The 24,226-nt window shown below is 57.6% G+C and overlaps 1 protein-coding gene across 2 annotated transcripts in view; it reads right to left on the bottom strand.

The window, feature by feature from the left end:
• Positions 1–2,719: 2,719 nt before the first annotated feature.
• Positions 2,720–24,226, bottom strand: part of DHRS3 (dehydrogenase/reductase 3) — a 36,299-nt gene continuing 14,792 nt past the window's right edge. For both annotated transcript variants that reach the window (XM_087820100.1, XM_087820099.1), the window contains exons 2-6: positions 10,537–10,680; positions 9,765–9,884; positions 9,220–9,458; positions 5,487–5,612; positions 2,720–3,235 (exon numbers count right to left, since the gene is read on the bottom strand). In XM_087820100.1, the coding sequence (XP_087676226.1) occupies positions 3,151–3,235; positions 5,487–5,612; positions 9,220–9,458; positions 9,765–9,884; positions 10,537–10,680 (714 nt within the window). In that variant the 3' untranslated portion in view covers positions 2,720–3,150. The remainder of the gene's footprint in view (positions 3,236–5,486; positions 5,613–9,219; positions 9,459–9,764; positions 9,885–10,536; positions 10,681–24,226) is intronic.

Below are 24,226 nucleotides of genomic sequence, written 5' to 3'. Positions count from 1 at the left end.
TGGTCTGAGAAGAAGAGAGTCCACTTCTCAGAGCATTCTGGCCCCGGGAGCAGGCGGTGACCACAGGACTCCATCCCAGAACACTTGTCCGGCCAGCTCGCCTGGTCGCCTGGAACCGTGGCAGAGTGGGGCTTGGGTCTGGCGCCTCCCCGGGCTCTGTGCCCACCTCCAATCTGCTTCTCTTTGGCAATGGGGAGGAGCCCCAGGCCTGGCAACTGGGTCATTTCCCAGGACCCAAGTCTCCTTCCCAGGGCTGGCACACCCTGTCCTGCCCCTTAGGGGTTCAGGGAGGCGGAGTGCTTGTCACTCTCCCTCGCTTGGCTAAGCGAGGGGACAGAATTAGCTCTCCACTCTCACTCTCAAAGCTCTCCGAGCAGCCAGACCATCTCGGGGAGGGACCAGGATGGGCCTCCTGGGAACCTGCCCAAGGCTTTTTCCCTGGTTCCTCTGGGAATGGATCCAGAAAAAGACTAAAAGTGTCCAAGTAGAGAGGGTGGGGGTAGGGTGGGACCAGGCCCTGCCCAGCAGTCAGGAGAAGCCCCTGGGGCCCTGGGAAGCCACAAGGTCCCACTGCAGCCAAGACTGCGATTCTGCTCTCAGTGGGCCCTAAGCAGGGCCAGCTGGGCCAGTGTCCTCTCAGACCCCTGGGGTCCTCTCTGCGTTTCCGGCCTGCAGGCCAAGTGCAACTTCATGGAAACCTCAGGAGTCAGATCCTCCCCAGAAGGAAGGCCTGGGGCCGGGCTGTGAGCAGAGACCCACGTGCCGCTCAGGAAAGTCGTCTTAGCTGAAAGGGTCCCCACTTCCTCCTGCTCTTCCAGCCCTGCTCCCTGAGATGGGTCTGTCCCCAGCCTGTCTCCTCTGAGAGCCAGCGACAGGCACCTGGGCTGTGCTGCTGGGAAAGCAGTGGGGCAGGGAGAGCCCAGGGCACCCACTATATTGTCCAAACATCGAAGTTGGGGGATGCGTGTGGCTGTGGACACTCCAGGTCCCACCTCACCAGGCTGGCAAGGGTGCCAGGAGGACCCCTGTAGCAGCTTTCTCCTCTGTCTCCCATACTTTCATGAGACATGTCCTCAAGGACCAAAATGAAGGTGACGCAGTCAGCGAGGGGGCTTGTGGGTCGGGGAGAGCCTGGTTCAAATTCTGACTGTTGCCCACCAGCCGCACAAACCTGGGCATGCAATTCCCCTGGGCTGAGCCTGTTTCCTCACCTGCAAATGGTCTTTCTAATACTCCCCCCCACACACACCAAGGTCAGAGCCTCTTCAGCCCTCGGCTCAGCACCTTGTGTGGCCACCGAGAGGCCACAACGTGGTCCCAGAGCAGTGTCATCTGCCTCCTCCATCCTCTGACTACAGCTCAATTTCGCCTTGTGTTCTCACGGCCATCTCCCGCCGTGGGGCAGATTGCAGGTTAGTGAGAACCTCTGCCACTCCATGGGGACTGGATGCCAGCTGCCGCCGTGGCAGGCTTGTCCACGTGACCTGCTCCGGCCACTGAAATGGGAGCAGAAGTGACTTGCGTTGCTGCTGGTCAGAAACTGTCAGAGCCAGTGTGCAGGGGCGTCTGCTGCTGCCACGAGAGGGCATTGTCCATGCCCACGGAGGCACCTCTGTCGCCTGGGGCCCCTGAGTGGAGATGACGCAGAGCAGGTGGCGTGAGACCCGGGGTCACATCCTGGCTGATGACACACGTGGCTGCTGGAGGTCCTTACAAGGGTCCCGAGAGCTGCTTTCCGTCCTCGGCTGCTGCTGGGGGCAGCGGGCAATCATCAGTGAAATGCTTCGCCTCGGGACGTGGCGGTCTCAGCAGGCACTCAGTAGACAGTGGGTGTAATCAGGGCCTGGCACGTCTGCCCACAGGCCAGCCTGACCGCCATCCAGGCTGCGAGACCAACCTTCTAATGCGAGTGGTGCACACGGGCAGGCTTTATGCGCCCCTCAGGAAGTTCCTCCTCGAATTTGTGGCCGGTGGCCTTCTCCTCACTGCCTGCCCCCTCCCTGGACCCCTCTATCCTTACAAGAGCTGTGTAGATGGAGGCTGCTTAGGTGAGATTCCATCGCCACCTGTCCCCTGCGCCCAAGGTCAGGTTTATTAAGCTGCTGCAGGAGGGGCATACGCACGCCAGAGGAATCAGGGGCCATCTCCTGGGCTGTAATTTTTCCCACCGACTGGGCCGTGTCAATCCCTCTGCCGCTCCAGACCTCCCCCCTTTGTTAGTTCACTTCTATCCCCTGCAATCCAGTCTGGCGCAGGGCCCAGGGCACCCCCCTAGCACTGGCCTTTGGTGCTGGTGGTCTTCACAGTTGTGGCTTCTCAGCAACATTGCCCTCCTAGCACCCAGGACATGCCAGGTAGACACTGGTGCTCCATAGAAACTGGTTCTGCTCTCCCGAGCTGGTGGCTTCGTGGCTGGTGGGGCTGTGGCAGGGCAGAGGGCCGCTGTCTGCAGCCCAGTTCAAGGCTACTCAGGGAAGCAGGTGGGGAGGCAAAGTGCCCCCTAACCCATGGCTGCTGGGAGGGGCCTGGCAGAATCGGTGAGGACCATGTGTACCCAGGCCTGGGCTCTGCTCTGCCCCCTGCACACTCATTTCATTCCTGCCAGCTGGGGACCCCACACAGACCAGCTCTCTCTCAAAGGATGGGGTTTTGTGGTTGGGACTGGTCCCCTCCCTACTGCCCACCAAGGACCAGGGGCCAAGGATGTCAATAAAGGAACTCGCAAAAGCCATCGCTCTTTATTTTTCATTCCTGCCGTTCAACCAGTTTGCAGAAGCTGAGGATGAGTGGATTTTGGAGGCAAAGGAGGAACATCTGGGCACAGACCCTCCCAAAATAGTCTTTGTGCACTGCTGAGGCTGGTTAGACTTGAGAAGCAATTTAACAATAAACTCTACGGAATTAGAAATGTACAAAAGTGTCAAGGCGGCTGCTGGCTGGTTTCTTGCCTCCCCATGGGGGTCAGAGTTACACCCATCAGTCCTGTGCAAAGGTCCTGGGGCTGGCCCGGGGGGAGGGGGCAGCTGGATCCTTCCCCGGGAGAGGAGCAGTCCTGCTCACCCAGCAGAAGTGTGCCAAGGGGCAGGCACGTGGGCGTGTGCCCAGCTGCCGTGGCCCCTGCAGGCTTTCAAGCGTGTCCACATCCTGCCGTTATGTCCGCCCTTTGAAAGTGTTCATGCAGGTATAGGTTCCTGAGAATCTGTGGATCTCCTCAAGGGCAGCCTGTGGGAGGATGCTGGGGTGGCCGGAGACAAGAAAAAAGATGGTCAGTGGGTGGGGGACCAGCAACTGGGTCACTAGTGGCCACACAAGATGGTGTAGTACAGAGATGCCTACAAACTCTCCCCACCCCTCTCACAAGCCCCCAAGCCACCCCCGCCCACCCGTCCATGGAGGAAAGACTTTCAAATAAGTGGATAAACAGCTGTTTATAAGGCAAAGGGTGGGCGGTAGAAATAAACTTTCAGGGCCACATTCTTTGCATTTTAGGGCCCATAGTTATCTCAGAGAGCAGTGAACTCCAAATGCCACTTATTCCACAAATAATTACTGTGTGGGGATGAGGGCTTGTGTACTGGGTGACCCTCCTCCAGGGAAACTCCTCACACTCACGCCCAGACTCTCCTGGGCTCCCCATAGTCCAGCGCTTCCCCAACAAGTCCTGGTACTGTCCTCACTGTCAAGCCCATGGGGGACCTTGTGGCGACATTTCACCTCTGATTCTGGTCCCTAGCACAGGGCTGGCATGAGAGGGCCTCAGTCCATTTGTTGAATCAAATTGAAGGGCCTGGCCCACTTTGGTGCAAGATGGGAAAGGCCCCCTTCCAGTAAGAGCAATCTGGAAGGCTTCCCGGAGGTGGTGGCAATGGAGCTGAGCCCGTAAAGATTTCTCTTGCGGAAAGTGAAGAGGGGGTGTAGTCCAGGGAGTGGGGAGGAGGGTGGCCTCTGCTTCCTGTGGGAAAGTAGCCCGGGATAGAAGTGAAAAGGTAGGCTGGGGGCTTAGGGTGAGGGCACTGAGACATTCTAGACAAACAAGCTTTTCTCTAGAATTTCTGAAAGACTCCTAACAAGCTCCCTGTGGGGAAGGTGGCAGCCTGGCTTTGATAAGGACCCGAGTACCTGCTCTCCTAGGGGCTCACGGAGGAAGCCCAAGAGCAACTCAGAGCAAGAGTCAGCATGGACTGAGGGAGACTGTGGAATGGCCCCAATGCCCTCAGGTGTCCCCAGCCCGTCCCCTACCCTGTGTCTCTGAAAGGGCTTTGAGTTTGAGGAGAAAAGACTGATGGACACGTCCCCTCCATTACGAGGTTTCTGTGCCTGCAGTGGGAGCCCATGGGACACACAGCCAGAGGGAACCTGGCTTCCTGGGAGTTGGTATCTAGTAGAGGCTTGGGGGCTTCACTTTCTGAAAAGGCCTCCAGGTCAGAGGGGTGCTGCCAGCAGGGCCAGGGGGCTCCCGGGGGGAGCCAGGAGCCCATGGCCCATGAACACTGCTCAGGTGGGATGGACCGGCCCTTCAGTATGGGACTCCGGTGGAAGGGTTTGCTGCCCAAAGTCTGGAAAGTTCTAGGGAATGTAATGCTGGCCAAATTCTGGAGGAGGCCGTCTCCTCTACTCAGCCCACCTCCCCAGGTGGTCTGCCTGCCCTGGCGAACCCACCTGACCAGCTCTGGGACATCTCTGTGAATCCCCAGCCCTTGGCATTGAAAGCTCTGTCTTCCCATTAGATTAAACTCCCTGAAAGCCGGGGCCAACGATTAGTCTCAGAACAGTGGTCCTCAACGTGTGGCCCGGGACCCCTTGGGGGTACTTGAGGTCTCCTCGGGGGTCTGCAAGCTCCAACTGTTTTATACTACTACTCAGATGTGATTTGCCTCTTCACTCCTCCTCCCACGAACGTATAGCTGGGTTTTCCGGAGGCTACGTGACACGTGACATCGCAACGGATTAAAATCAGAAGCAGAGAGAAGGGTCCAGTTGTCTCCAATTATGTGAGACAATAAAGAGCTTTGCGAAAACGCGAAACAGCGCCATCTTCTCACTATATCCATTTTTCTTGTTTGAAAGTTTACTCACTTTTCATAAGAAATCGTTCACGGTAACATGGAATGAGGTTTTTTTTATTGTTATTTCTAAGTGAATAAATGCCGTAAATATAAGCAAATGTATGAATCTGGTAGCCCTTTTCCTCAGTTTCCATTTCTAATACAGTAAACGGCAATAGATACAGGTAAACGAAAGCTCTTTGGGGGCCTCAATAACTTTCAAGATTGTAAAGGGGTCCCGAGACCAGCAAGTTTGAGAGCTGCTGCCCAAATTAAGGACAGGACGCCCCTGGCACACGAGCCACCTCCCCTCGTCTCTGCGCCCACAGCAGACGTGACTGGGCGATCGCATGTGCGCTTTCTCCTGCCTGGGGCCCACCCCCGCCAGGGTCAGTGGTGGGCAGGAGCCCGGCCTGGAGCTTGCCCCGGCCCCATCTGTACCTTTTCAAGATAACCAGGGCGTGCATGGTCCAGGGGAGCAGGAGCAGGGCCCGGTTCAGCTGCACGGCCTCCACTGTCCTCCGGGCCACCGTCTCGGGCTTCAGCGGGGGGAAGAGATTGGGGAACCTGCGTGCGAAGAGACACAGTGGGTTTCTCCCGAAGAAGCAGGTGTTGCCGCTCCAACCCTGTGGCCTACGGGGCTGGGCCATCCCTGCAGCGTCTCCTTGAGAAGACCTGCCATCGGGAGACTTGAGACGTGTTCGGAATCTCTGCCACCCCCAAATGTGCCAGATCCTCACTCCCTCGCACGCCCACTGAGTCTCCCTTTGAGAAGCAGCGACTTGCAGCCCAGCCACCGGGGCCCCAACCCTCCCGGGCTCCCCGTGCTCTCTAGAGCCCTGCTCATGCCTCGTGAGGGGTGGGGGGCTGCCTGCCGCCTGGCCCCCTCCCTTCCCTTCTCTGCTCCAACAGTCCTGGCCGATCCTTTGGTCCCTGTCACTTAAGTTCTTGCCCGTCTCAGGGTCTTTAACCAGCTGTCCCATCAGCCTGGCTCTGTCTTCCTCAGGGAGTCATCTCAACACGTCTCCAGTGGCCTTGCATGTTTGTTTCCTTGTGAATGGCCTGTCTCCCCCACCAGACCATGCGCCCCAAAAGGGCAGAGGTCTGCTGGGTCTTGCTTCGTGTTGTATCCCCCATGTGCTGTGTCCGGCACATAACAGGTGCTCAAGAAATGCTTGCTGAAGAAATGAACACTTATCCTGTCTGGAGGCAGCAGGTTCCCTCATGCATCGATTTATTGATTCATCGAAACATACAGATACTTTCCGTGGGGCTGTTTCGTGGGACAAATAAATGATTAAATCAGCAAACATCAGGGGCTTCTGTGCCTATTCTCAGGCATCTGACCTGAGACCCATATACTGACGATGCTCCCTGGATGCCAGGCCTGTGCCAGGTGCTCACCCGGAATCAGTCACTCCGACTCACAGAGAAGGAAACTGAGGCTCTGGGCAGTGGGTGAGGGGATGAGGGATCCCAGCCCGGCCTGCACAGCGCCCCAGGCTCTGCCCCGCCCTCACTCACTGCCCGTCTCACCCCTCGGGCCTGTAGGCGCAGAGCTGATGCCGCTGGCTCCGACCTCAATCCCACAAAGGGCTTGTGAGCTGCTCTGGCACCAGAAGGATTAAGACTGATGAGTCACCTGGGTCTGATGTCACCCAAAGCAAAGGGCAACTCCTGGGCCCCCCACGCTGACTCGGTTGGCCTCCGCCGGAGAGCCCCGGATCTCATCCCCGCCCTGGGCTTCCTCGCTGTCACCATGTGCTGCTAAGATCCCACACCCGGCTGTCTGGAAGGCCAGCTGCCAGGGTCCTGCAGAGGTGAGCGTGTTGAGGCAGCTCACTGGGGCTGGAGCCCTACAGACACAGCGGACAGCCTGCCTTTCCAGTCCTTCCCCGGGCCAGTGCTGCTACTGGGGGAAGGGAGGACATGATACAGACCCAGCTCCAGGGTCCCGGAGGCCCTTCCTGGCAGGACTCCCGCAGGAGGACCTGAGAGATGCCCTGTTCACACCTGCTGGAGAAACTGTCTCCTTTCTCTCCATGGGTGGGATGAGTACACAGGGAACCAGCAGAGCTATTAACTCCCACGGAGGGAGCACAACTCTGGGAGAAGCATGCTCGGCAATGTCATCTGTGTGGCCTTGGGCAAGTCACTTAGCGTCTCTGAGCCTCAGTTCCCTCATCTGTGAAATGGGGATGCAAGCCCAGATCCCTCAGAGGGGAGCCGAGGGCCCAGTGTGGCAGGGTTTCTAAAGCGCCTGGTGTGGCCCGGCTGATGTGGCTCAGTGGCTGAGCGTCAACCCAGGAACCAGGAGGTAGGTCATGGTTTGATTCCCAGTCAGGGTACATGCCCGGATTGCGGGTTCGATCCTTGGTAGGGGGCGAGCAGGAGGCAGCTGATCGATGACTCTCTCTCATCACTGATGTTTCTATCTCTCTGTCCCCCTCTCCCTTCCTCTCTCTGAAATTAATAAAGACATATTTAAAAAAAATAGTAAAAGCAATAAAAGCAGCCTACTCCCTTTCTTAAAAACAAAAAGTGTCCGTTGTGTCTGGAACACAGATCAATCAATAGCAGTTAACAAATAACAGCACCCACCTATATGCCACCGCAGCTAGGAAACCCATCGGTTTTGTCCTAAACATCTGTCTGCCACCCTCCACCCTGGGGAGCTGCTAAGCCTGGCTGGGGAGGAAGCCAATGATTTCTTTTTTATTTTTTCGGGAAATGGGATCTGACGAGGCGCTAGTCAACACCAAGCACCCTCTACGACTCTTCTCCCAAGTCCGCGGGCTGACCTGCCCAACAGGTAACCAACCTTCACCTAGAGCTTACAGCCAGCGATTCACACACAGGAGCATCCAACCCATGAAGTAGGGGGACTCTTATCAACCCCTTCTCACAGGTGAGGAAACTGAGGCACAGAGAAGCGCAGTGACTTGCCCAAGGTGACACAGAGCTGGGATTTGGCCCCAAGCAGTTTGGGCCCACACATGGAATGACTGTGGAAAACGACCTGCCCAAAACCTTGAATTTCCTTCCTGGGGGAAAGGAGAGGAAACTGGTGGACTGCAAACTAGACAGAAGGCAAGGTCTGCAACTGTCCTGCCCACTTCTGTGCCCAGGGTGCCAAGGAAAACTGTGACTGCCCCTGCTGCATTTCCGCCCAATAGGCACTTACTGCGCGCTTCCTGTAGGTCCAGGTGAAAAGAAACCAAACCAAGACCTCGGGGGAAAAAGCCAACGCGGAACATTAACAGTCACTAATCCAGCCCCATCTGCATTCAGCATCTGAGGTCATCTGCGTGCAAGTCGGGTGGGAATGCACACTTCTGTGACACTGAAGGTGGGGCCGGCCGGGAGGATTCATAGCAGAGGCATTTAGCAAGATGCTTATTGTTGGTAAAAACGGTAAGAGCCGTGGTTCGTTACTGAACATCGAGTGTGCCCCAGGCTCTGCTCTGTTGCTTTTAATTCTCCCAATAATCCTACGAAGGAAATACTGTTCCCACCGTTTTACAGGTGAACGAAGTAAAGCTCGGAGGCAATGAGACTGGCTCAGGTTCTCACAGCCGGACAGCAGCAGAGGTGTGATCCCCAAACCCACACTCAGTCATCACCTCGCAGGGGTGCTGAGTGGCTCCCTCCCGGCGCCCACTCCACCAACGCCTATAATTTGCATACAATAAAAGGCACCGACCTGAAGTGTACAGTGTGATTAATTTTTACCTATGTAACCACCGCCCAGATCAAGAAGAGAAAACATCTCTAAAAGCCTAGAAAGTTCCCCTGTGCTCCCCGGCAGGCTCTATCACACCCCCAGGCCCCCAGGCGTGGCCCCCGTTCTGACTTCTGTCACCACGGCCCCGTTCTGCCTGCTGCTCTAGAACTTCTTCCAGGTAGAATCGCACAGAATGCACTCTTGTCTCCGGCTTCTTTTGCTCAACATCATACTCCTGCGAGCCGTCCTCGCGGCTCGGGGACCTGCACTCCGTTCTCTTTTTAAGTGGGTGGCCCTCCACTGCCTGCATCGGCGCCCTGTAACAGCGCCCCGGCCTGAGAAGCAGGGCCCTGAACACCCCCCGTGTCCCCCTGTCCTGCAGATGGAGACTCAGGTACCAGACCTCAAAGCCTGCCGGCGGGACCCGGCTGGGGGGGCCCGCTCACTGACCTGACCCTCATGCCCTGGAACATCTCGGTGCTGGTATGGAAGGGGAGCACGGTGGTGGCGCTGACGCCCGGACAGTCCAGCAGCCCCAGCGTCAGGCTCTCCATGAAGGCGAAGGCCGAGGCTTTGGAGGTGCAGTAGTCGATGGCCCCGGGGATGGCCGACAGCGCCAGCACCGAGTTGAGGCACACGATGTGGCCGTTCTGCAGCTCCAGCATGCGCGGCAGGAAGGCCTTGGTGGTCTGAGCGGGGCGGGCGGGGTCAGTGGAGCAGCCGTACCTCCCAGTCCCTCCACCCCCCCCAGGAGGAACAGGCCACCCCGCACACCCGAGGGCTGCCTGCCCTGCATGCACATAGCCGGGCGTCCGGGCGCCTCCTGGGGCTGACCGTGCCTCATGTCCGGCCACCTTGTCCTTGGCCACCCCCCCGGCCTGAGCCCAAGCCCTGGTGGGCCTCTCCTGCCTCTGTTAAGGCCCCCCGGCTCCCTGGAGGGAAGGAACATGTCACCGTGACGCCCGGGGCTGGGGCTGGCGCAGAGCGGTCCTTACCCAGAACTGGCCCAGGGTGTTGACGTGCTGGGACTTGAGGAGGGCGTCGTCATCGCTGTCCATGAGGCTCTTCCCGTGGACCACGGCTGCGTTGTTCACAAGGATGGTGATATCCCCCACCTGCGGTGAGAGGGGCCGCAGGTTCCGCTAGGGCAGCCCAGTGGCCTGGCCCCATCCCTCCCCGGGCGTGGGACCCTGGGCAGCCACATGGCCATTCTGAGCACCGGCCTTGACTTGTGAGATGGAGCTCATGACCAGAGTTGTCCTGAGGATTAGGAATAATTTGTGCCGCATAATATACCCAGCATAGAGCCCATTTACCATAAGTGAGGTTATTGTTACTTAAAAATTAATATTTACCACGTGCCAGATACTAAATGGGGTGGTTTTGGCTCTCTTGGAGCTCACTGGTACACTCAGGGGAAACAGATGGCTGGAGTCAGCAGAGGGTTTTCCCAGAGGGCAGCAGGACATTTGTCCCCCAAGGTCTAGGACAGAAACTCACAAGGTCTAAATTCCAAAGGGGACAAGAGAGGACTACTCCTGTCATATGATCAACCCATACCCCTAGCCCCTTCCCCTGCAACACACACATGCATGCGCATCCATGCACACACATGGGGCCAGCTTCGTGGGAGTCCCCGGAGATGCCCCGGAAGCAGCCATCCTGCCATCGCAATGCTGCGTCCCAGGCCACAGGGGAACGTTCTCCTTGGCTAGCGCTCTCTGCGTCCCGCTGAGCTGAGGACAACCCTCCCAGGCTATTTATTACCTTCTCCCGGACAGCTTTGGCCGTCTGGTACACCTCCTCCCGGTTGCCCACGTCGCAGATGAAGTAGTGGCACTCGGTGCCCATCTGCCGAATCTCCTCGGTCGTCTCCTTCAGGCATTTCTCAGTCCGGCCCCAGAGGACAATCTGTAAAGCGAAGATAACAGACAGAACAGGGAGTCACTAAGCAAGCCGTCGAGACTCAGTGACCGCCACCAGAAATTCAGTATTTAACGCCATCTGCCCGAGGACCGGCCTCCCTGAGTCCCTCCGAGGAGAGCACAGGAAGCAAACTAACGCGATGAACTTTTTAAAGGATCCAGCCGGCTCTGAAGCGCGCGGGTAGGTTCTGAGCCCATTTCTGACCTCGACCCGTTGACGTGTTATTTTCAAGCCCCAGACATTCCTCCCAGCCGGTCCCCTCCTGCCAGCCCAGTTCCAGTCACCCTACACAGTTAGAAGCAATAGCAGCGCTCTCTCTGCAGAATGTTCCAGAATGTCCTCAGTTGGGAACAAACTGGCCTTCCCAGCAGGTAGGTCTGGAGCCAGGTTCATGAGCCAGCAGCGAGATCGCACCGGGAGGTTCCGGCCACGAGGCGCCTGGGCCAAGCCGAGCCGTCACCTGGCTGTGGTCACACTTGGTCACACTCGGAAGGAGGGCCAGGAACAGAGGCAGCCAGGCTCCCGCTGAGAAGGAAACGGCCTCCCCACCCCCACCGGGACTCATCATGCCAGGAGGTGAGCCCGGGAGGACCAGAAAATGGATTCGTAAAGGGGTTGGACGAATTTACGAACGGCCGGCCACAAAGGCTCAGCAGAGGGGCCTGGCTGTTTCTCAGCCTTGACCTGAGCGAGGACACACCTCCCACAACCTGTGCTCGGGTCCGAGAGGCCCCTGTGGTGAAAGGGTCTCGGGCAGGGGGACTGAGCCCTAAGACGCAGCTTCATCAGCACAGACGGAGGAAAGGCCGGGGCTGGGGACAGTCGGAGAAAGGAAGGCTCCTTGGGGATTAGTCTAACCATTTCTATTTTTGTTTCTTCCCTTGCATTTTAAAATTATCGACGAAACACGCCCTTTAAAGATAAAGCCCAACGTGCAAACCCCAATGGGTGAAGCCAGCACGAGGACTCCAGTGCACGCCCGAGCCCGCAGTTTCTTACTCTAAACGCAACTGGAGAGGGCGGGGGGGCCGCGTCGGGAAGGCGGATATTTTCAAGTGGGGGCTACAGACAGAGCGCCAGTCACGTCAGACCAGAGCCCAGTGGATTTCTGTACGATGCTTTGAGGCACAGGATAAAGAAAAGTCACACCGATAAGCAGCTGCTGGTAGGGACAGTTTATCAGCTGTTTACCTTGAAATCTCAGAACTTCCACTTGAGCAGAAAGGGTCCAGAATAGGTGTCGCTGGGGGACACACAAAGGGGCTGTTGGTCTCCAATGAATTTGATTTTTTTAAAAATATATATATCTTTATTGATTTCAAAAAGAGGGAGAGAGGGAGATAGAAACATCAATGATGAGAGAGTCATGGATCGGCTGCCTCCTGCAAGCCCCCGACTGGGGATCGAGCCCGCAACCCGGGCATGTGCCCTGACAGGGAATCGAACCCTGATCGCCTGGATCCTAGGCTGACGCTCAACCGTGGAGCCACGCCCGGCTGGGCTTGATTTTTTTATTAGGGTTTTTAAAACTTTTGAAATAGTTTTTAAAAGAAAATAAAAGTGTTTTCTCAACCGCTAAAACATCTTTGGGAAAGCCCAGTTTGAAAACCCAACCTTGTCCAACCACCTTAATTAAAGACTTTAAATAAAGTCTTCTTTTTTTCATTTATTGATTTTACAGAGAGAAAGGAAAGGAGAGAGAGAGGAAGGGAGAGAGATCTCCTGTTCTACTTACTTATGCCTTCATTGGTTGGCTCCTGTATATGCCCTGATGGGATCGGCCCCGGGACCCTGGAGTATCAGGACGACACTCTAACCAACTGAGTAACCCGGCCGGGGCTTAACTGAGGTCTTGGCACACAGGACGGGATTGTGAGGGAGGACTCCATCGGTGGCTCTCCTCAACCCAAAAGTCCATCAAGGACAAATGGACTGCAATTAGACAGGCTCCAAGGGACACTTTTTTGTCTGTTGAACTAAAAACAGACGTAGCATGTGCTCCTCCAGGAGAGGCTGGGGAGAGTCCCTTCATGGAGATCAGACACAAACTTCTGTTCTAGGAAGGCAGTTGGGTGTCGGCATGCTCCACTCCACCAGACTCGCCCTCGCCTCATAGTCACGTCACCCAAGTCTCCTTCCATCCTTCCTTGTCACCCCATCCATCCATCCATCCATCCACCATCCATCCATCATCCATCCATCCATCCATCCATCCATCCATCCATCCATCCATCCATCTGTCCATCCATCATCCATCCATCCTTCTACCCACCCCACCATCCATCCATCATCCATCCATCCATCCATCCATCCATCCATCCATCCACCATCCATCCATCATCCATCCATCCATCCATCCTTCTACCCACCCCGCCATCCATCCATCCATCCATCCATCCATCCATCCATCCATCCATCCACCATCCATCCACCATCCATCCATCCATCTGTCCATCCATCATCCATCCATCCTTCTACCCACCCCGCCATCCATCCATCCATCCATCCATCCATCCATCCATCCATCCATCCATCCATCCATCCATCTTCTGAGTATGTCCGAGTGAGCTGAAGGTAATCCTTGGCCTCCATTCTCCTGCTCTGGTCCCTGCCTAACCTCATCGCACCTCCAGCTCATATGGGAAACAGGACCCTGGGGCTTGCATGGTGCCCTAGGGTCTGGTGATGCAGGGAGAGGTGCCTCTGGGGACCCTGAGGATTTCTGGACAAGTTGACAGAGAGGGGAAGCTTAAAGTGGGGGACTTGTTGGAAGGTGCAGGGGTCCAGATACCTGGAAGCACAGTGGTCACCTCAGAGGGTCTGGGGCAGCAGCCCAGTGCCCTTCATTCTGGGAACCCTATTTGTTCTCAGCACAAAGCAGTGTGCATGGGGTTCCAGCACAAAGGGCACCGAGGGCCCAGAGGCTGCTGGGCCAGATGAACTCTTCCTGGACCCCCAGTTCTCAGGTATGGCAAGAAGGGGAGGGTCTAATGCCCAGTGTGGTCTGTCCAGGGAACTGGCAGTCAAGGGCCCTGGGATGCTGGCCGTGTCCACGTGGCTAGAGAGAAAAGCTGGAGATGCGCACAGGGCTGGGGTAAGGGAGGCGCAGTGAAGGCTGTGCCCCAAGCCTTCCATGGGTGGGGATGCCTCCAGGGGGGCAGGCCTGAGGCTTGGCCATTTCCCTTCGAGGTTCTATGGAGGACCCCCTGGTGGCTGGGGGACTGGCCTCCTCCTGCCTGTGCTCAGAGCCCCACTTCTCCCCAGGCTCTGTGACAGCTTTGCTTTCTGCCCCCCTCACCCCAACCCTACTGGGCTGGGAGCCCCAAGGCCCTTGGTTCTGGATTGTTTGTTTTCGCTTCCTCATGCCCAGTACAGCCCGTGTTGTTTGTTGAGTGAGCGAATGAATGTTCAGGATTCCAGGTGGGATGGGATGGGGTGGGATGTGGTTAAACGGCTTCTGTGAGGCTGAGACTGTCCCATCTTTCTTGACTGAGTCCTTTAGGGTCTCAGAACCCTCCACACAGAGTCTACTTAGACCCCGAGCCAGCAGGACCCGGGATTTTCCCAGAGCCTCGAAACCACCTGGGGCTGAGCTTCGAGGTCAGGAGCCAGGTCACAGGCTGGACCCTTGAAGCAGGGCACGGGGTTCATCTCAGATGAAAACAAAGTTCAGAGGGGTATGTATGTGCCTCACCATGTGTCCCTAGGTGTGTGTGTCTGTATGTGTCTCCGTGTCTCTGTGTCTCTCTGTATCCGTGAGTGTGTGTGTGTGTGCAGCCTTTCGCACCTCTCTGCACTTCCTCAGGCCCTTGGTGGATGCTCAGTCCCCGAGAGCCATACTGGGCATGTCCCGCCTTAGGCCCCAGGTGCATCTCCATGGCGATGGCATGGTCAGTGGCTGGTCCACTGGGGGTAGGTGAGGGAGAGAGGTGAGTGGAGAAAATGGCTTGGGCAGCTGTAGCCACCGTCTCTTCCTGGCCTCTCTTCTTCCTCCAGTCCTCTGCCCAGGCCCCTCTGGGGACCCAGAGTCATGGATCAGGAAACTGGCTGGTACAGCTCAGCGGGCCCACCAGGTGGCCCCTGCCCAGAGTCAACCTGGTGTTGACCCTGGACAGCTGGCAGGAGAGGAGGCCCACTCAGTGCCAGATGCGGGCAAGGACCAGGGGGCAGGAGGCGGGGGTCTCAGAGGATTGTGGGGGAGGCAGGCTGGGGAGGGGGCAGATTTATGAGCCCTTGGAACCCAATACGGCCTCCTCTTAATTAACTCCCACAACAGGGAGCAGCTGGGGAGGGTCAGTGGCCCAGGATTTACTCTTAAGCTGGGTTTATAAAATAAGGGCTCAGGGTAGCTCAACACCTCCTGGCCTCCCCTCCCCTCTGGGGCAAGCAGTTAGCTTCTGTCCTGCGCCTGTGACTGGCAAGGAGGAGGTAAGAGGACAAAGACCTGTGGCCTCCTGGGGGTGATGGGCCCACACTGGCCACGGCCAGAGCCTCCTAGCAAAGGCCTGGTTCTTGCCCTTCCCCCCTGGAGCCACCCGCCCAGAGGTGAGGGCAGCTGGGACCCTGCACAGCCCCAAAGTCGAAGGCCGTCATTGCCCACTTTCTATAGGATATAAAGGCCCTAAGCCACACTCAGTGGGTGGCGGAGGCAGGATTCAAACCCAGAGTCTTTGTCTTCCACACAAGCACCCCTGAACCTCGAGGCACAGTGGGTGTTCTGAGCTGTGAGACTTCTGACCCAACTGTCCCGTGTCCTCGCACCGGCGCTCACTCCCACCCCGTCCTTCTCGAGCTCTGTCTCGCTCTCCTTTCATGATGACTTTCTGTCTGCTCGCCAGGACCACTGGGAGGACCAGCTCTGGGCCGGGCACCGGGCCTGGTGCTGGGGAGCCAGCAGAGAACAAGAGACATGGTCCCTGTCCCCGGGAGCCCCCTGTCTCCGGGAGCCCACGTTCTGGTGGAGGGAGACCCAAAGGAAGGAGAGAACCGTCGAGGATAAATTACCAGGAGCTGGATAAAGAATAAGCGGGGAGCCCGGCCGGGCGTGGCTCAGCGGTTGTGGGTCAACCTAGGATCCAGGCGATCGGGGTTTGATTCCCGGTCAGGGCACATGCCCGGGTTGTGGGCTCAACCAATGACTCTCATCATTGATGTTTCTATCTCTCTCTCTCCCTCTCCGTTCCTCTCTCTGAAATCAATAAAGATATATTTAAAAAGAAAAAAAAAAAAAGAATAAGCGGGGAACTTGGCTTAAATCGGGGGGGGGGGCGGGAGGGTTGTTATATTACGTCTTTGTATAAAAAGGAAACTGCAGCTCAGAGAGGCTAGGCAACTTGTCTGAGGTCACACAGCAACTGAGTGACAGAGCTGGGATTGAAACAGATGTTTCACCATTGTTCCCTCTCCCAGTAGGAGAGCCATTTCCTGTTTTAGGTCTCTTGGGGATTAAGGTCTGTGGGGATTAAGCTCAGAAGCTGACGCCCACTGAGCTCAGTAAGTGCTCTCATTACTATTTCCCATGGGGAAGAAGAGCTGGGAAAATCGCAGCTCAGCCTCCCAATGCACCCTCCTCTGCAGCCATTAGAACATGAGTGTTTGTTACATGGGAAAGAGCTCAGAGATTTAACATCAGGGAAAAGGCGCGGTGTTACCCATACGGGATGCTCTCAATTCTAACAACTCAGCAGGTTCATGGAGGTCACCAGGCTGCACAGGAACAGGGCCTGGCTCGGGGTGGGATCAGGGCCGGCTGTCGTTTGCTTCCTAGGCTCTCCCTGCAGATCAGTCCCCAAATACATGTTTTCATTACGGGTAACTCCGCGGTGCAAGTCCAACCTCTGCTGCTCCCCAGTCCTTGGCAGTGCCTGTCCAGGGCTCGCATCCATTGTCTGCATCTCTCGCCCATTGCTGAGTGAATGAGTGAGGGAGCATGCTGGGCTCCGGGCTACACTCACTCCTTACACAGTGCCCTTGGCCCTATGTGTGCCGTCACCCTCATTTTCATTCTACACCCTGTCTCTTAGAAGGCAGGGACTAAATCTCACCCACTATGGGTTCCCCATGACCTTACTGGGTGCCCAGCACAGACTGTTTGTCTCTGCTTCAAATGCCAAGTATGCTTGCAGACTCCTATCCACCCTGCAGAACCCTGCCTGAATGCCCCTTCAGTTCTGAAGCTTCTCTGGCTGCTCCTTCTATCCTCCCTACAACACGACACCATGGCTAACATCTATGGAGTACTTGCTGTGGGTCAGGAACTGTGCTGAGTACATCCATGTGTTTTCTTCTTTCATCCTCACAATCCCATGTGGGTATGGGTACTCTCTCCATTTTATGGGTGAGGCTCAAATAGATACAATGGCTTGCCCAAGGTGATACCGCTCAGAATTAGCAGGGCAATGTAACTCAGAATTCACGCTCCCGACCACCAACCCTAACCCTGGTTCGTACCTCTGCTAAGCACAGATGCCAGGGTGCTGGGCCTGTTTCCACGAGGTGCTCCAGGGAGTCCTACTCATCCCGTAACCTTGGCACCCATCACAGGCCAGGCACAGAGTAGAGCCCAGTTAGTAGTCACGTGGCACTGGCCGTAGGAAGATTCTAGAAAAATCTGCAGGCCCTTCTCCACCCAGCCTTGCCTTCCTCGCCCAGGGGGGCTCACATAGATGCCCGGACTCGATGCTCATTGCTGGAGTTAGCTGCAGAGCACAGTTCCACCAGTGACATGCGCCGGGTGGTCTCTGGGCGGCTCCCAGGAGGAGCATCTGTTTATAATTGGCAGCTCTGGAAAGATCCAAGTCCCTGAGCAGGTCTTTGGCAGGCCAGCTCGCATCCCATGGGCCCCATGTTTTGGACCGGAGCGGTGCTGAGTTGGCTTCTCAGAAGGAAAGAAAATACCCACCAGAGACACACCCCCCAGACCGCGGCAGGGTGGGTGGGGGTGGGAAGGTCACAATGGGGAGGGTGCACAGCCCTTGTCCACCCAGCACCTCCAGCAGGAGGATGTTAATAAAAGTCGATTCTTGTGGCCAGATGAAAACGAGCAGTGAAAGTGAGTGTCAAGGCCGAGAGTTAGAACCGGGCGCCAGCGAGAAGGGGGCGAGTGGAGGTGTGTGCGTGGGCAGGTGACGCTAGAAACGTGGACACACATGCTCTTCGGAGGGACACGTGCAGTGTAAGCTAAATGCTGAGTTCTCCTCTCTTTCCCATCCCTGTCCATTTCCAAAGCGAGGCCCCAGTCTCGAGCAGAGTGGCCGGAACACGGGCCCAGGAGCCGGCTGCCTGGGCTCATTCGGTGACCTGCCACTTAGGACTCACAGGAGCTTGGAAAACCCACTCAGCTGCCCTATGAACTGTTATCAGAGCACCCCCTTTGAAGGATGGCTGGAAGAGGAAAACAAAGGACATGATAAATGTTAGCTGCTATAATTATTATTATTGTTATTATTAACAACCCAGGAACAGAAATAGACCCTGTCCATGCTCACAGAGGATCCCCCACAAAACTGGGGTCATCAGGGTGACAGACGCCTAGACCACCCCACCGGGGCATCTGCTTCTAGACTCAGTTTTGAATGGGGGCAGAATCACAGACTCTTAGAGACCTCTCTGTGCCCATCCTTCCCCATGACTGAGCCCGGGAAGGTGGAGATCAGGGTCAGAACTGTCCGTGTCCAGCCTCGGAGCTGGCTACAGGTCACCCACTGAGAGGGTTTCTCAGTGGGAGAGGTTTTCACGCTGAGCTGGTGGGGGCGGGGGGGGTTCCAGTGAGGACCCCTAGGGGCTGCTGAGGGCTGAGGGGCTTGGTAGACAGGGTCTTGGCTCATCCCCTTTTTATTTATTTATTATTTATTTATTTATTTATTTTTTTATATTTACTTTTTTTAAAAAAAATGTATCTTTATTGATTTCAGAGAGAGGAAGGGGGAGGGAGAGAGAGAGATGGAAACATCAATGATGAGAGAGTCACTGATCGGCTACAGCCCGCAACCCGGGCATGTGCCCTGACCGGGAATCGAACCCTGATCGCCTGGATCCTAGGTCAATGCTCAACCACTGAGCCACGCCCCGCTGGGCTCATCCCCTTTAAAAAATTTTTTTTTTCATTGATTTTTAGAGAAAGAGGAATGGAGAGGGAGAGAGAAACACTGCTGTGAGAGCGGAACATCTATCAGCTGCCTCCTGCCCGCCCCCTGCCAGGGATCGAGGCCGAGACCTGGGCATGTGCCCTGACAGGGAATCTAACCAGCAACCCTGCGGCTCACGGGCGCACGAGAGGACCCCCAACCAACCGAGCCACACCGGCCAGGGTGGAGCAGTGGTACTTCTACTAGGCTTCCAGAAATGTCATTTCTACAAAGAATCTGTTGCTAAAAAATAACGACGTTTGAATGCCACCCCTCTTCACCCACAGCACTCTCCTCTCCGGGACAGAAGTCCCTGTTTTGTCCTACTTCTCGCCTACGGGAGTGCGGCCTGTCACCTGCACGCGCACCCACAAGCCCACCAGCCCTTCTTCCGAAGACAGCCTTCCAGAATCGCCCACAGTGGCCGGTCCCCGCCGAGAATCTCCGGACTTCCTAATCCTTCCTCCTGGGAGGCCTGTTGCCAAACTCTACCTGCCTCTGTCCGCCCTGCCCCCGGTGCAGCCGCAGGTTGGCTGCTCGGGTCCCACCGCTGCCCCGCTGCCCCAGGGAGTCAGGGATGACAAACACGACTGGGCCCCTCTGTCGGGCTTCGGCGTGGCCTCCCCTTCCTGTCCCTGCACAGCCCAGCTGCCCACGCGGAAGGCGGGACTCTCCCATGTAGCCTGAGCGGCAGACATGCCCTGGCTTGGTCCCCGAGGAGCCTGCCGCCAACGTCCTGGAGACCGCTGGCTGCAGACAGGACTGTAACGAAGGTCCTGGACTTAGACCAGCCAGCGGTGTCCTCCTCCCACGGGGCCCCGACCACAGCCTGGACTGGACAGAGACTTCTTCCCGGCAACATCCAGCCTAGAACCCGCCCCTCGGGCGCCACAGGAATACCTTTAGCCCAACCTGTGCCCTCGGCCACCGTACTCCACCTACAGGGCAAGGCGTGCACCTCCCAGGGACCGAAGGACCGGCTGCCCTGCTCTGGGGTAGGGCATGGTCCTGCTGACCAAGTGTTTGCTGAATGGGTGACAGCGACGACCCTCACCCTGTTGTAAGGATCCCGGGTCCTCACAGGCTGACTGCGGAGGATTGGCAAGGACAGCAGGTGCCCAGCTCTTTCCCCCCGAGAGACTTCTACTGTCCCCCATGAACTGTTCCCTCCCATCCGACAACCTGCCCCGCCAGCCCGACCTCTGGAATCCGAAGCTGACCACTTCCCGCCTCCTCCGCGGCTGAGCTCTGGGCCCGGCCCCATCACCCCTCCCCTGGATCGCAGCAAAGGCCCGACGGGTCCCCCTTGCCCCACAGCCCCTGACCCTGCCTCAGCCTATTCTCAACACAGCGGCCAGAGATCGTTCTAGAACGTAATTGTGGCCGTGCTCACAACTCCCAATGGCACCCCATTTTACCCAGAGCGGAACCCACAGTGTTGACCAGGACCGCAGGCCTCCCACCATCTGCCTTCAGTTCATCGTTCATCCCCTCCCAGGGATGTCGTCTCCTGGCTCGCATACCCGCTCCCCCAGGGCCACTCCTCTCAGGGCCTTTGCACCAGCTCCGCTCGGTCCTCTCCCTCCAGGCAGCCCTCTCCCTGTGCCCTTTCCTCAGAGGTCTGCTCAAGTGTCTTTACTTGAGCGCTCTTCCTGTAAAATGCCTCCCACCCCCACAGACACTCGCTTCCCAACCCTGTCCTTGCCTTTCAAAAACATTGCCTTATTAGTAGACTTTATTCTCTTAGAAAAGTTCTAAGTTCACAGCAAAACTGAGTAGACGGTACAGAGGTTTCCCACACAGCCCCGGTGGGTCCCCACACATGCACAGCGTCCCCCACTGTCCACATGAGCACCAGAGGGTACAACTGACGGCCCTGCGCTGATGTCGTCACCCAAGCCCACACCTCACACTGGCCGCCCCTGGGGTTGCACGACCTGCGGGTTTGCACAGATGCCAATGCCAAGCATCCATGCTGCGGGGCCCACGGAGCAGGTTCCCCGCCTTGCAGCCCCGTGTTCCGCCTGCTCATCCCTCCCCGCAACCCGCCGCAGCCCCGACCCTTTCACTGTCCCCGTAATGTGGCCTTTTCCAGAAGGCCATAGAGTTAGACTCGCGTGGCTTGTAGCCTTTCCAGGCCGGCTTCTTTCGCTCAGTAATAAGCATTTACGTTTCCTCCGTGCCTTTTCACGGCTAGACAGCGCCCTTCTTCAGAGCACCGAGTGAAGACTTTCCCATTGTCTGGGCGTTCCAGTTTATTCAGCCGTTCCCCTACTGAGGGGCAACTGGGTGGCGAGGCGGGCAGTTATGAATAGAGCGGCTGTGCACTCGCGTGGGCACGCCCCTGCCTTGTTCGGCTCCTCCAGTAGCCGAGGCATACACCTCCCTCTGCGACGGACATCTCATGCCCCCAAGGACGGCGGGCACCCCCCTCAGGACCTAACGCCATGGCCACCTCCCAAGAGCAGGTGCTCACAAACCAAGTGTCATCACGTGGCTAAGTCCCCACCTCGTCCCTGGGTGTGATTCTTGCGACTCTTTCTGGTTCTGGGACCACTGGGAAGACCCTCCAGGGAAACTGTCTCAAAGGCTGGCTCTAGGGAGAGCAGAACAACTTCTCACTTCCAGCCAGGGGCTGATGTTTCTCTCCACAAACATTAACTGCCCACGAGACTGGCCCTAGGGCTCGGCCTCCTTCAGACTGCACTTGGCAAAATACAAAAATACGGGGGTGGAGAAACTCAGGTCGGAGTTATTGGCTGAAGCCCCATGACCTCTGCCCCAGTTCCTGCATCTGAACCCCCAGGGGGAGAAGCCAGGTGAGCTTCAGGTAGGGGCGCCCAACAGGGGAGAGGAGAGCCAGCATTTACAGGCCACAGTACACATCCTCAGTAGTACCATCCTGAGAAATGGGACCCTAAGTCCAGCCCACGGGTAAGGCTCAGACAGGCTGTAACTCACGCAGGCTGCCCTACTAGAAGTTTCAAAGCAACACTTGAACCTGGACCCCAAAGCTGAGCTCCTCCACTAGTCCCCATCATGCCTCGTTCGCTCGCTCACTCACTCCCTCCCTCCTTCAAGGCACTGTTGGAGAAAATAAATCCATCCCACCCGCCTGGAGTTTGCTTTCTTGTGAGTATGTGGGAAGATGGGTGACAATAAGCACAGGAACAATTGACTTTATAACATAGAAAGGTGGCGAAAAGTGCGAGGAAGAAACAGGAAGCTGGGTAGGGGGTGGGAGCAGTACTCAGATGGGGGCAGGGACAGGCAAAGCCTCTGATAAAAGTAACATTAGGGCAGAGACTTGAGGGAAGTGAAGGAGGCAGCGATGCAGACATTCCAGGCCCAGGAAACAGCCAGTGCAAAGGCCCTGGGGTGGGAATGAGTTTGGTGTTGGGGGACAGAAAGGAAGCGAAGCAGCTGAGCCCAATAGAAGACAGGAGGTTGGGGGCTGTCGCCATGGGGGGGTGGGGCATTGAATTCTACTCCCAGTAATGGGAAGCCCTTCAGAGGGTTGTGAACAGAGAAATAACAGCGTCTGACCTGCACTTTGGAACAAGTCTGACTGCTGAGGTGGAGGTGTGGTGCAGGGGTGGGAGCCAGGGCCGTGGAGGGGGCCAGTTAGGAGCTGCTGTGTGGCAGGTGGCAGATGTGGTAGATGGAGGGGGCTGGGGCTGGGGCACTCGAGTGGAGGTGATGGTAAAGGAGAGACTCAGCATGGCTGTGGGGTGGGGCTGCCAGACAAAGAGGACCCCAAAGGGTGTGGCCTGAAGACATGGAAGAAGCGAAGGGAGCCTCTGAGCCTCGCTGTCTAGGGAAGGAGGACTCTGGCCAGTCCCAGGTTCCCAGAAAGAGAAAGATCCTGCCTTGGATCCCCAAGTCCCTCCAGCTTCCAGAACACTCGGCTTCAGCAGAGGGAGGGGGAGGGGGTGGCCCCGAGTGAGGAAACGGTTCCAGGTGGCCAGGGCAGCCTCCCCAGGCAGAGGTGCCTGGATGCCCGCCAAGCAGGCCAGCTACCCACCTAGCGCCGCTGGTAAACACACCAGTTTCCAATAACAAAGTGGCCGGCCATCGCAGCCCTGCCCTGACAGTCATGAGCCCGCGGCCTGCTCCGCTCCGCTCGGCGGGGAGCAGAGCCGGCGCTCACATGATGGGTGAGGGGGTGGCAGGAGGAGCCGCGGGCGGAACCTCAGCGGGTCTGGCAGGAGGCTCCAGGAAGTCTTTCCGAAAGTGGGCCCCGGGCTGGCGCAGGGTGGGGGCCCGCAGGGGTCCCGAGAGAGGCGGGGGCCGGGCCGGGCTGCAGGCCTGGGTGGGGATTGGGCTGGAATCCCAAGGGACCGAAAGGGTAGGTAGACGGGAGGAGTGGGGCAGGGCGCCTAGTAGGGGTGCAGGGGGTGTGGGGGAGGGCCTGGGGAGGGGGCAGAGAGGTGGGGAGGAGGCCAGGCCAGACGCAGATGGGGAGGGCGGGAGCAGGGTAAGGAGGGGCGTCTGGTTATTAGGGTTGGGGTGGTGGCACAGATGGGAGGGGCGGGGGTTGAGGAGGGGGGCCAGGTGGGGGGGTCAGGCAGGGATGGCTGGGCGGGTTGGGGGCGGGGGTGGGGTGGGGTGGGGGTGCGAGGTCCCCCTCCCTGGCAGGGACCGCCCTCGCTTCCTCCCTCCAGCAGAGCAGTAAACAAACGCGGTGATGTCACGGGCTCCGCTGACCTGCGGCTGAACCCAGAGCTGTAAACGAGATGCAAGGTGCCAGCAGCCTCCGGGCCGCGCAGCCTGCGAGCCACACACGCTCCTCCGCCGGCCTGAGGTTACCCCAGCCCCACACACGGACAGGATGCTGCAAACGCCACCAGACATTGCAACACGCAGCCAGTCTGCTGGCCGCAGCGTGAACCGGCCCGACGCCCTCCTCCGCCGCCCCCCTGGCGGGCACCAGCCCAGCTGGAGCACAGCCTCCCTCCTCTGGAGCATCCCTGGGGGCCGCAGCTTCCACCCATCTGGGGTCAGCCTCTCCAGCACAGATCCGTCCTGTGCCTCCCTAGGGGGCTCCCAAACCCCGGGCTGGGCTTCCGGGGGTCAGTTTGGGGCCCTCTGCCCCACCAGATTGGGGAAGTGGCTGCCTTTGTGCTCAGCTTTCTGGGAAGTTCATGTCTCTCCAGCGAAGCCGATGCTGGAGGCCCCGTGGGCCAGGTAGAAGCAGATGCCAAGCTCCCCCGCCAGCCACTCCCCTCCACGGTGCAGGGGGTCACCCTTTATTCCAGGGATCTCCCAGAGCGGTCCTGGACCGCATACCCTTGGCAGCCCTGGCGTCTGAACTGCCCTTGGGAATGGAAGGCAGCCGGACTGGGGCCAGCAGGCCAGCATTCTGCTCTGGAGTTGATTTGCTGTGTGACTTTTGGATGAGTCAC

This window comes from Miniopterus natalensis, chromosome 9 (genome assembly GCF_054644295.1).
Source record: "Miniopterus natalensis isolate mMinNat1 chromosome 9, mMinNat1.hap1, whole genome shotgun sequence".
Classification (NCBI taxonomy): Eukaryota; Metazoa; Chordata; class Mammalia; order Chiroptera; family Miniopteridae; genus Miniopterus; species Miniopterus natalensis.
Note: the sequence above shows the minus strand (reverse complement) of the source record. Positions and strands in the feature narration are given on the sequence as shown.